This window comes from Homarus americanus, unplaced genomic scaffold (genome assembly GCF_018991925.1).
Source record: "Homarus americanus isolate GMGI-L3 unplaced genomic scaffold, GMGI_Hamer_2.0 scaffold23578, whole genome shotgun sequence".
In the NCBI taxonomy this organism is placed as follows: domain Eukaryota; kingdom Metazoa; phylum Arthropoda; class Malacostraca; order Decapoda; family Nephropidae; genus Homarus; species Homarus americanus.
In genome coordinates this window covers 3,987,204-3,999,710 of record NW_024733231.1, presented here as the reverse complement: position 1 = coordinate 3,999,710, position 12,507 = coordinate 3,987,204, and the positions used below count along the sequence as shown (strand labels likewise).

The following is a 12,507-nucleotide window of genomic DNA, read 5'->3' as shown; positions in this document are numbered from 1 at the left end:
TTCCTCCAGGTACGGTACTACAGTTTCCTTCAGGTACAGTACTACAGTTTCCTCCAGGTACAGTACTACAGTTTCCTCCAGGTACAGTACTACAGTTTCCTCCAGGTACGGTACTACAGTTTCCTCCAGGTACAGTACTACAGTTTCCTCCAGGTACAGTACTACAGTTTCCTCCAGGTACGGTACTACAGTTTCCTCCAGGTACAGTACTACAGTTTCCTCCACGTACAGTACTACAGTTTCCTCCAGGTACGGTACTACAGTTTCCTTCAGGTACAGTACTACAGTTTCCTCCAGGTACAGTACTACAGTTTCCTCCAGGTACAGTAAAATGTTTCAAACTCACGACTCAAGATTCAATTCTAATACTTTATTCAGTACACATGAACAAGCTTACCATAAACAAGCTTACCGGAAACAAGCTTACCGTGAGACTAAAATCTATTTGAGGTCTATTTTCTTGCTAGTGTAGATATTAGTTATCACTGCCATGGATCTGTAAACAATAAAGATTAGTGAGTAATAGTGAACAAGATAACAATAGATCAGTTACAGTACAAATACCTGTTTTTATACTGAACAAGATAACAATAGATCAGCTACAGTACAAATACCTGTTTTTATACTGTACAAATATCCTCACTAAAACTCACTGGGAAAACAGACACTTGACCTCATGATTCTGACTGTATTTTAGGCCATATTAGGTGATATTTCAGTACTGTACCTGTAATGAGGACTTGGAGTACAGTTGGAGTGTACAGTTTTGGGATTAAATTTTCCTTGTGATTTTATTTATTGTATTATTTAGCCTTTGATTCCCTATGTGTCCAATATGGAAGAGTTTTTAATGAGTCCAAATTGATGCATTAAAGGTACACTCACGTAAAAAAGTATCATTACGATGTTCTTTTAGTGAAATAATTAGTTAATATACAGGGTGTACATAAATGATCACCCTAAAAATAGTGGTAGATCATTCTTTAATCAGGGTAATCATTTATGGACACCCTGTATAATCAAGTAACTCGATAAAGGTGTTCCGATGTTTAACTCACCGCATTGGCTACATCAATCCAGTCCATGGCCTGTTGGTACCTGTCCCCTCGTGATGGCTCTCTGTCCCAGTTCCAGAAGGTGAATGACTTAAACTGACACACGCCTCTCATGGTGCGGTCCTCATCAGCGCTCAACGTGGGTCGAGTCTCCTTCAGAACCACTCCCTTGTATCCTTCGGGGACTTTCGCGACACAGCCTCGTAGTGGATAACCTCGGAACATTCCCTTCAGGCCTGGAAACACGAGGAGGAGAAGGACAAGATGTTAAATAAATTCCAAAGTTAAAAATTGTTAGAAGATAAACTATTTCCTGCGAGAACTAACATCCACACAGGTCAAATACTAATTACAGGGATTCTTGTATCTAACGGCTGCAAAATCGACGATGGTAGAGCGCCTGAACCAACAACTTGAGGATACAGTATTTTGCCATATGAAATAAATGTCGTCTTACCATACGAGAAGGAAAAGTAGTACACGGGGAAAATATTTCGAGCATTTTATTATAATTTTTACGACTTTTTTTCCGTTGTGTATTTCCGGTCGCAACATCCTTGATCTGTCTGGTATGTTTATTTGCTTGAGGATGGGTTTGTCAGCAGTTAGATTAGGTTAGATTAGGTTAGGTTAGGATAGATGATTACATAACACTTGGAAGGTCGTTTGTTTTATGCAATTTAACGTAACACAACATAACTTAACCTGATCATTTAACTAACACAGTATAATTGGCATAAAACAGACAATCATGTACAGTAAGTGATATGACACTAGATAAGTTAGGTTAACCTTTAAGTGAAATAAGCCAGGGTGGAGATTCTTCAGGTGATCTCATAAATCTATCAATTATCAAGAAAAACAAACGACCTTTAGTATGACAGCTTTGAGGGAACACCTTTACCGTAGCCTCGGCCGTAGTACTCTTCATTTGAACTACTTCAGGATACTTACTGCAAGCATCTACAAGTAGAAAGTACATCTTTCCCGAGACTGGACCTGCAAAATCAGCATGAAGTCTTGATCAAGGTTGGGATGGAAAAGTCCACGGATGAATTTGTGCAGTAGGTGGATCTGCCCTCATGGATTGACATACTTGACATGAAGAAACAATTCCTTCAATTTGCTTGTCCAGATTGGGCCACCATACACAGGACCTTGCCACTGCCTTCATTTTTGTCATGCCTCGGTGTGTCTCATGTAGTTCTCCAAGTATGTCCCCTTGCAGTGGGAATTATTGCTTGGGCATGGCCCTTGCCTTGCACGCTGGCTGTAGTGACTTTCTTGAACGCTGGACTTGATGCACCAAAAATTCTTCATCACTATCTGCAGCTTGAACTTGGTGAACAGGCGCACTTTGATTCCGGAAATGTTGCATCTCAACGGCAGCAACCTCATGAGCTTGGGCTATTTGAAGACATTCTTCAAAAGATCTTTCGGCGGTAATCAGCTTCTTTTGGGTCTCAGCACTGTGGATCCAACTTACAAACTGATCCCTCAATGCTCTGGTGAGGAACTGGCCAAAATCACATGTTGCAGCCATGTGTTTTAGCCTAGCACTGTAATCTGCAATGGAGTTATTTGCTTCCTGAAAGCATCTGTGGTATTTAAAAGTTTCAGCAATGTGAAGTCTTTTGGGCTTGTAGTGGTCTGTCAGTAACTTAATTAGTTCATCAAAAGTCTGTTCCTTGGGTAACTTTGGACTGCATAAATCTTGTAGTAATTTGCAGGCACTCTTACCCAGGACAGTTATCAGGACAGCAACTTTTCTTTTACTAGCAGCCTGAATTGTGGCATCATTGGCATCAGCTGGAGAAGTGCCATCTCATTTGCACAAAAATATTGCTCTAATCTTTCATTGTAACGAGTGAAATCCTCTGTGGAAGGATCAAAATAATCAATATGGCCAAGCAAACCCTGAACTGCCACCTTGGGGTAGCACAAATGTTTTGAATCAGGCTGATTCTTCCAACTCACCCTTCTCTCCTTTATACTTTAATTCACTCTTCTAAAGTGACTCTGGTAATACTGTAAGCCTGACTGTATTAAGCAATCCCATCCTCGTCGCCAAATTCTGTGGTGTCTACATTTCTTAAGGCTATTTATGTAGGAGAGATTGAGGCACAGTCTTCTAAATCCCATGTTGATTTCCTGTTGCCTTTACAGTGAGTCTCCATATAAACAATCAACATTTAAAGTTAATAAATACAATTGTTAATGAAATAATATAAATTATTCCTTTATACAATTATTTGTACAGTAATATATAACAGGATTTCTCTTAAATGGTAAGTGTCTTAAGGTAAGGGTAATTGAGTGAAATTTACTTCCTCGGTTACGTTAGGTGAGGTGAAGTGAAGGTAAAGTGAAGAGAAGGTGAGGCGAGGTGTTAGGTGAGGTGAAGAGAAGGTGAGGCGAGGTGTTAGGTGAGGTGAAGAGAAGGTAAAGCGAGGTGAAGTGTTAGATGAGGTGAAGAGAAGGTAAAGTGAAGTGAGGTAAATTGTAGTGAAGTGAGGTGAAGTGAGATGAGATGAGGTTACGTTGGGTTAAGGTCTTCATGAATTTCACAATTATTTCATGGGTTCAAGTCGACTCATACGGGATGAATTTCGCCCAAATACTCATAATCGATCCTAAATCAAATAAATACCTAAAATACCTTAAATAAAACCAAATTAAATACACCACATGGCAGACAGACGAGTGTTAACAAGATCCCACTTCACTCACCAGTCTTTTCCTCTTTACCGTCACCTGTCACCTCTTCATCCACGTAAATATTAAAGAACTTGTTGATATCAGCCTTTCCATCATATTCTATATTACAAGGGAGATATTGTATGTGTGAGTCTCCCTTGTCTTCCTTCAAGGCCTCAGATTTCAAGTCAATGTTTACAGCCATTTTCCCGGGAACTTTTGTTATTGTTTGGTGGGTTAAATATTTTCTCTTGCCGGGTTTATTTTTACTTATTTGAATTCTTGTAGTTATATATTTAATCATCTATAAAAATCCCAGACTTAATCATTATTGGATATATTTTATAGCTTACGTTCTTGATATATATTGACAATTTATACTTCTTTATATAATATATATATTTACTTCTTAAAATGCATGTAATATATTAAAATAAATATCAAATATATAAATAGTCATATTAATTTTAATGCTTATTGTTGTTAATAAATCAATATAATGATGAAAATAAACAACGGGTATAAATATTTTAGCTCAGCAGATAGATATTAGAGAGGCCGCCAGCCAGAATGTGATTGATTGGAGAGGCCGCCAGCCAGAATGTGATTGATTGGAAATAATAATAATAATAATAATAGTTTAATGTGCATATCTGTGAATACGATGACTTAGTCCCTTTAAATACGATGACTTAACCCCTTGAATACGATGACTTAACCCCTTTAGTCCGATGACTTTTTTTTTTATTGGGCACTCCCCTACATCCTTGTGTAAGGTGAAGAGCAGAAGCGTTTACAGCGCCCAACAGGGAAACATGCTAAGTTCATGCTTGCCTTTATGTCTCATGAGTTAAGGGCGTAGAAGCCTGAAGAGTCAGTGGTTTATGTCATCAAGTTATTGGAAGCTCCAACAACTTGTCCCTGAATACGAATTCGCAACTTTCGACTTACAACAGGTACCTACTTTACTGCTAGGTGAACAGGGACTAATGGGGGCTAGGAAGTAAGTCCAAACAACTTCCACCGGCCCGGGAATCGAACCCGCGACATCTCGCGGTGGTAGAAGGGGTACCGTTCTTGCCTCGCAAGTCCGATGACTTAACCCCTTGAGTACGATGACTTTAACCCCTTGAGTACGATGACTTAACCCCTTGAGTACGATGACTTAACCCCTTGAGTACGATGACTTTAACCCCTTGAGTACGATGACTTAACCCCTTGAGTACGATGACCACCACCCATACACCTAACCATTGCCAATATCGCCCCTTCTCACCCTCTGTCCACCCCAATGATTATTCGATTTATATTCAATACGAACACAATATATATTCATTGTGTAGAGCTTTGGTAGGGTAGGGTAGGGTATGGTAATGAAAGAGTCGGTTTATAGAAATGATAAATGAGCTCAGTAGATCATCAAATGACACTTAAAGTCACTAATTAATGTATTTGCGGGTCATTAATTGGTATAATCACCCTACTCCTGCTCTTCCTATTGAACCTATGCACTTTCCTATAATCTAGACTCGTAGGGTTGCTGGTGTGTTTTCCAGGATGGTTGTGAGTAAGGCTCATGGACCGGACGGAATGCCCCCTCGTGTTCTGAGGGAGTGTGCTGAAGCCCTGGCTCCAGTGCTTGCTCGCCTCTTTCGCCTTTGCCTCAAAATCCAAACTTTTCCTTCTTCTTGGAAGCATGCCTTGGTTCAGAGAAGGGTGACCATTCTAGTCCCTCTAACTATCGCCCCATTGCTCATTGTTCATCCCTCTCTAAGATTTTCCAAACTATCTTAAACTCTCATTTTCTCCATCACCCTGAACGCCATTTTCTTTTGTCGGCTCACCAGTATGATTTCCGCCGGGCTAGATCTACTGGTGATCTGCTCTCCTACTGCACCCATCTTTGGTCATCCTCTCTTAGTCGATTATGGGGAAACTTTCGTCGTGACCCTCGACATCTCCAAAGCATTTGGCAGGGTATGGCACAAGTTTTTGCTTTCTAAACTTCCCTCTTATGGTTTTTCTCCCCCACTTTGTTCACTAATTTCTGGCTGCCTTGAGAACCGATCCATGACAGTTGTTGTCGAGGGATCGATATTTCTCTCTTTCTCTACCAATAGTGGTGTCCCACAGAGTTCTGTTCTTTCACCTACTCTCTTCCTTCTTTTTATCAATGATTTACTTCACACTACGACTAATTCTATCCATTCTTACGCTGATGATTCTACTCTTCACTCTTCACATTTTCCCCTTCCCCCTAATTCTCAAACTAGATCTGTTTCTAGAGCTGATATCATTACATCTATCAATGCGGATCTGTGCAGCATCTTTGAATGGGGAGGTAGAAACTTGGTTAAATTCAATAGTAATAAAACTCATTATTTACCAATTACACTTTCCAAATTAGATGATCTCCCACCAATTACATTTCAGGACGCAAGCATCCTGCCAAATTCTAAAATAGATTTGCTGGGTCTCTAATATGTCATGGAAGCCACACATCCTCAACATTGCTAAAGCTACCTCCCGAAAGCTGGGAATGCTGTATAGTTGCCGTAGCTACTTCACTCCTGAGCAGTTGCTTCAAGTATATAAGGGATTCCTTTCTCCTAACTTGGAGTATTGCTCTCATATCTGCGGGGTGGCTCTTCTTCTGCCCAACTGTTAGATAGGGTGGAATCAAAGGCATTTCGTCTTATTAACTCTCCTCCTTTAGTTGATAATCTCTCTTCCCTGTCTCTTCGCCGCAATGTTGCTTCACTCTCTCTTTTACAGGTACCTTAACGGGCAATGTTCGGTGGATTTGGCATCCTGTGTACCGCCGGCAAGGCCGTGGGCACGTAACACACGTCTTGCCCGCGGTGCCCACCGTTTCTCTGTGGATGTCGTTCACACTATAATAACCTGTTATAGGACATCCTTCTTTCCTCACACAGCCAAACTGTGGAATGCTCTGCCTCCTTCTGTGTTTCCATACTCATACAATGTCTCACTTTAAAAGGCTGGTTTTCCGGCATCTTCGTGGTGTAGATTAATATAACCTTTTCCTTTTCTACTTTTAATTTCTTTTTATTCTTATTTTTTCGCCCCCCACCCCAGGCCCCTTTTGTGGGTCGATGACCTGTGTCAGGGTGGGCTATTTCCCGTAAAAAAATAAAAAATAAAAAACTTTTTAGGTAGGAACACTAATTTGCATACTGATATTATGAAAGAAATTATTTTTTCATCCCCAAATTATAATCTGATAATTAGGTAGTTTATCATTATAATTATTTTCATTTTAATAATCAACACAGGTCATCTTCATTACGTTAATTAAGGATCTTACCTGAAAAAAAATAATTGGGGATAATTAGACTTGTTAATTACCTTTGAGTGATGGATTATATTAATTCGAGGGTCATTAACTCGGGACTAATTAACTGAAATTCTTGTTTTTGACCTGAATTACTTAATGAGACTTGGAGCTGATTGATAATTCTTCTTTTTCTTCTTCTTCTTCTTCGTCTTCTCTCTTGAGTACGATATCTTGATCCCTTGAGTTAAATCATTGCAATTTAAGGCAGAAAAAGTATGTATGTATGTGTGTGTGTGTGTGTGTGTGTGTGTGTGTGTGTGTGTGTGTGTGTGTGTGTGTGTATGTATACGAGTATATGCGTGTCTGTAAATACGTACATGAATCTATGTATCCACGTGTGGACATAGGTCACTTGAGACACCCACGCCAGAGCTGAGGACCATCTACAACGCCTTTATTCTCCCCAAACTAACGCATGCGTCACCAGCCTGGTCGTCTTCTCTCAACTCCACCCAACAACGTCAGCTAGAGAAGGTACAGAAAAGGGCCTGCAGAATCATGCTCGGCGCAGAATACTCCGGCTGCACCAACGCTCTCTCCACCCTGGAAATGCCATCCCTCAGTGACCTCCACCACCAAGAACTAGCAAGGTTTGGCAGTGGACTACTGCACCACCCTCGTCATCGCCACCTCCTGCCACCGGCAGCCCCCCACCCACCTCGCACAGTCCGCCACTACAACAAAATTCAGCCCATAAGAGCCCGCACCGATAGATATAAGAACAGCACCATCCCATCTATTGTTAAAATAAACAACAACTCCTGATTTATGTACTGTACAGCCCTGTAAATGTATTCAACGCATATCATTGTCTAAATCAAATGTAAGTTTGCATATTTTCAGCCACCGGCTGCAACTCTGTTAATAAATCGTTTATTATTATTATTATTATTATTATTATTATTATTATTATTATTATTATTATTATTATTATTACAGTATAAAACAAAACACCAATCTCAGGAAAACAAATTCACCTGTGGATAGATTGGAGGCTACAGGTGGTGTGAGGGCGGGCCAAGTACTCTACCTTAACTAACCCTACACGGCCTTTAGCGACGAGATATGCAAATTAGGAAACTTAATTTGCATACGATTCATTTTCCCTCACGTCCCATACACACTCCATGAATAAACCAGGCTAAAGGATTTTGTTTTTAAATATTTTCTCTTTTTAAATTTGTTAAATATTGATGTTGCTTTTTTTTTTATTTATTTTTGTAATTTATTATTATTTTTGGTTTGTTATTTGTTTTTTGTTATTTGAGTGAATTTGTTATTAGTGTAGGTTAGTCAGATTGACAGATATACACGCAAACACACACACACACATACACATCCCCACACAAACACCTCCCCCCCACACCCCCCACAAAAACGCCTGAACTCGTAAACTAATAATTTTAATAGTGGTGTGGGTCCGTGGGTCCGTGGGTCCGTGGGTCAGTGGGTCCGTGGGTCAGTGGGTCACGTTCCCGTAATTGAAAAGAAACAGAAAAATACACAAACGAGGGGATTAATAGATTTCGTGTTGGGAGGAACAAGACAAACGACGATAACGATAAGAATAAGATAAAACAAAAGATAATAATAAATGTATTTAATAATTCTGAAGACGGTTTTATTTGATGGATGATGGAAATTGTTTAAAAATACTTAAAACAATATATATTAAAATTCATATAGATGTTACGGTTTATATGGCAGGGTACAGCAGACAACAGCAGTGTTATGGCAGGGTACAGCAGACTACAGCAGTGTTATGGCAGGGTGCAGCAGAGTACAGTAATATTATGGGAGGGTACAGCAGACTACAGCAGTGTTATGGCAGGGTACAGCAGACTACAGCAGTGTTATGGCAGGGTACAGCAGACTACAGCAGTGTTATGGCAGGGTGCAGCAGAGTACAGTAATATTATGGGAGGGTACAGCAGACTACAGCAGTGTTATGGCAGGGTACAGCAGACTACAGCAGTGTTATGGAAGATTACAGCAGGGTACAACAATATTTTGGCAGGGTACAACAATATTTTGGCAGGGTACAGCAGTATTAAGGCAGGGTGCAGCAGTATTATGGAAGATTACAGCAGGGTACAACAATATTATGGCAGGGTACAGCAATATTAAGGCAGGGTACAGCAGTATTAAGGCAGGGTACAGCAGACTACAGCGAGCGGTGATGGGGGACAAAACAACAGCCTTTATTATTACAGTAAAGAAGGAGAATTTGTGATTGTTTAAGAAAAAAGAAAGAAATATGACAAAAGGAACAACTGTATTTATTTTCTGACTGTAAACTGTTCCTGAGTACGATATCTTAAGATATTGTATTCAAGGGGTTAAGGCATTGTACTCAAGGGTTAAGACATTGTATTCAAGGGGTTAAGACATTGTACTCAAGGGGTTAAGACATTGTATTCAAGGGGTTAAGACATTGTACTCAAGGGGTTAAGGCATTGTATTCAAGGGGTTAAGACATTGTACCAAGGGTTAATGCATTGTACTCAAGGACGCCGCCACCACCACCACCACCACCGCCACCACCACCACCACCGCCACAACCACCAACAACCACCGCCACCACCACCACCACAACACCACCACCACCACCCACCACCACCACCACCACCATAAAACTGTAGGCAAGTGAGGAAATAAAGTTTTTAAATTAAGTAAGTTTCTGGTTGACAGGTTAACTGTCTCTCTCTCTTTCTCTCCCTCTCAATTCTCACCCCACTCCCCTCTCTACCCTCTCACCTCTCTATCCTGTCTCTCTTTGTCTCCCTCCCCACCCCCTCTCTCTCTCTCTCTCTCTCCCTTCCATCACTACTCCACCCATCCCCTCTCCCCTCTCTCTCCTCATCCTATTTCTCCCCCCTTCTTCTGTCTGCACTTACCCCCCTCTCTCTCCCCTCTCCCCCTCCACCCCCTCCCCCTCCACCCCTCTCCCCCCTCCACCCCCTCCACCCTCTCTCTCCCCCTCCCCACCTCTCCACCCCTCTCTCTCCCCCCCTCCCCTCCCCCCTCCCACCCCTCTCCCCTCCCCCCCGCCTCAGAATGGAACACACTGCAGCCTAATATTTCAAGACAGTAATTCCCTAAGCAGACATCCATCTCTGGGCGTCTAATTGGCTTAAATCACCTTGATATACAGCCTCGTAAAGCGTATGAAAATGTGTATGAATGTGTATATAGGTGTATATAGGTGTATGAATGTATGTGAATTAAAATATACAACAATTTAAAGAGATATTAAATCAGGTTTAAAATTTACGTATGATTTTTTTTTATTTATTTATTTATTTATTTTTTGTGTGTTTGTGTGTGTATATCAAACGACCCTGATAGTAATTCGACCTCAGCCTAACGAGGACACGGGTGAGACTTAACGAAGCGGTGGAAGACTCGAACTGGAATCACAATAAAACAACACCGAATCAACACAACCGGTCAGCCACACACACACACACACACACACACAGTTCCTTCCTTCCTCTTCCTTCTACATCCTTATCTTCTCCTACACACTCCTTCTCTTTTCCTACACACATTCTTTCCTCCTTCTCCTCCTTCCCCCCCTCTCTCTCTCCTAATCAAATCCTCTCCTTCCCCTCTCACTTCCTTTCCTCCCTCCTTTCCCCTCCTTCCCTCTCCTACTCCATACCCCCTCCTCCTCCTCCTTCTTCCCCTCCCCCACTATCCCTCCTCACCCCTCAACCCCCCCCCCTCTCACCCCTCAAAAAACAAGAAAAAAAAAATAACCAATATATATTTTTCGGTATTCAGCAGATTTATCATATTTTTCCGGGTTGCAGATTTCTACTTTTTCATATATTTTGTTTCATTTATTACTTTTAGGATATTTTTACGTATGTCTGTTTTTGTTTTATTTGTTTGTGTGTTTTTGTTTATGTTTTTGTTTATGTTTTTGTTTGTTTTGTTTGTTTGTGTTTTGTTTATGTTTTTGTTTATGTTTTGTTTGTGTTTTGTTTATATTTTGTATATATGTGTTTTGTTTGTTTTTTGTTTGTTTTTGTTTTGTTGTTTTTGTATATTTTTTGTTTTGTTTGTGTTTTGTTTATGTTTTTATATGATTGTGTTTTTTGTTCCCCCGGAGTATATTTTGTGTAACAGTTATGGTTAACTTTTTTTATTGTTGGAAGTTTTATTTTTTTGGGGCAACAATGACGGATTGAAGAGTTTCCCTATACTGTCCTGAAATACATATTGGGGTAGCAGCTAGTTCTATTGGGGCACTAGTTAGTTCTATTGGGGTAGCAGCTAGTTCTATTGGGGCACTAGTTAGTTTTATTGGGGTGGCAGCTAGTTCTGTTGGGGCACTAGTTGTTCTATTGGGGTGGCAGCTAGTTCTATTGGGGCACTAGTTAGTTCTATTGGGGTGCAGCTAGTTCTATTGGGGCACTAGTTAGTTCTATTGGGGTAGCAGCTAGTTCTATTGGGGTAGCAGCTAGTTCTTGGGGTTGCAGCTAGTTCTATTAGGCACTAGTTAGTTCTATTGGGGTAGCAGCTAGTTCTGTGGGGCACAGTTAGTTCTATTGGGGTAGCAGCTAGTTCTATTAGGGCACTAGTTAGTTCTATTGGGGTGGCAGCTAGTTCTATTGCACTAGTTAGTTCTATTGGGGTAGCAGCTAGTTCTGTTGGGGCACTAGTTAGTTCTATTGAGGCTAGTTCTATTGGGGCACTAGTTGTTCATTGGGACGCTATCTTGGCACAGTTAGTTCTGTGGGGTAGCAGCTAGTTCTATTGGGGCACTAGTTAGTTCTATTGGGGTGGCAGCTAGTTCTTGGGGCACTAGTTGTTTATTGGGGTAGCACTAGTTATTGGCACAGTTGTTCATTGGGGTGGCAGCTAGTTCTATTGGGGCACTAGTTAGTTCTATTGGGGTGGCAGCTGTATTGGGGCACAGTTAGTTCTATTGGGTGGCAGCTAGTTCTATTGGGGTGGCAGCTAGTTCTATTGGGCACTAGTTGTTCTATTGGGGTAGCAGCTAGTTCTAGGGGCACAGTTAGTTCTATTGGGGTGGCAGCTAGTTCTATTGGGGCACTAGTTAGTTCTATTGGGAGTAGCAGCTAGTTCTATTGGGGCACTAGTTAGTTCTATTGGGGTGGCAGCTAGTTAGGGGCACCGTTTCTACTGAGGTAACAGCTAGTTCTATTGGGCACTAGTTAGTTTTATTGGTAGCAGCTAGTTCTATTGGGTAGCTAGTTCTATTGGGCACTAGTTAGTTTTATTGGGGTAGCAGCTAGTTCTATTGGGGTGGCAGCTAGTTCTATTGGGGCACTAGTTAGTTTTATTGGGGTGGCAGCTAGTTCTATTGGGCACTAGTTAATTAGTACTAAGACAAACACATTTTAACAAATAAACAAATAAACAAAC

The 12,507-nt window shown here is 41.0% G+C and overlaps 1 protein-coding gene across 1 annotated transcript; it reads right to left on the bottom strand.

Moving 5' to 3' along the window:
• Window positions 1-349: 349 nt before the first annotated feature.
• Window positions 350-3,969, bottom strand: LOC121869560 (ribonuclease H2 subunit C-like). Its single transcript, XM_042370956.1, has 3 exons — window positions 3,786-3,969; window positions 1,059-1,291; window positions 350-496 (listed from the first exon to the last, which is right to left on the bottom strand). Exons 1-3 carry the CDS (start codon window positions 3,955-3,957, stop codon window positions 476-478), a joined length of 426 nt encoding a protein of 141 aa, XP_042226890.1. The 5' UTR covers window positions 3,958-3,969; the 3' UTR covers window positions 350-475.
• Between the last annotated feature and the right edge of the window lie 8,538 nt (window positions 3,970-12,507).

Coding starts and splice junctions, on each gene's coding strand:
- LOC121869560 (XM_042370956.1), bottom strand. CDS start 3,957: ATGGCTGTAAACATTGACTTGAAATCTGAGGCCTTGAAGGAAGACAAG. Junction 1,292..3,785: donor CGGTAAAGAGGAAAAGACTG/GTGAGTGAAGTG, acceptor TCGTGTTTCCAG/GCCTGAAGGGAATGTTCCGA. Junction 497..1,058: donor GGATTGATGTAGCCAATGCG/GTGAGTTAAACA, acceptor TATTGTTTACAG/ATCCATGGCAGTGATAACTA.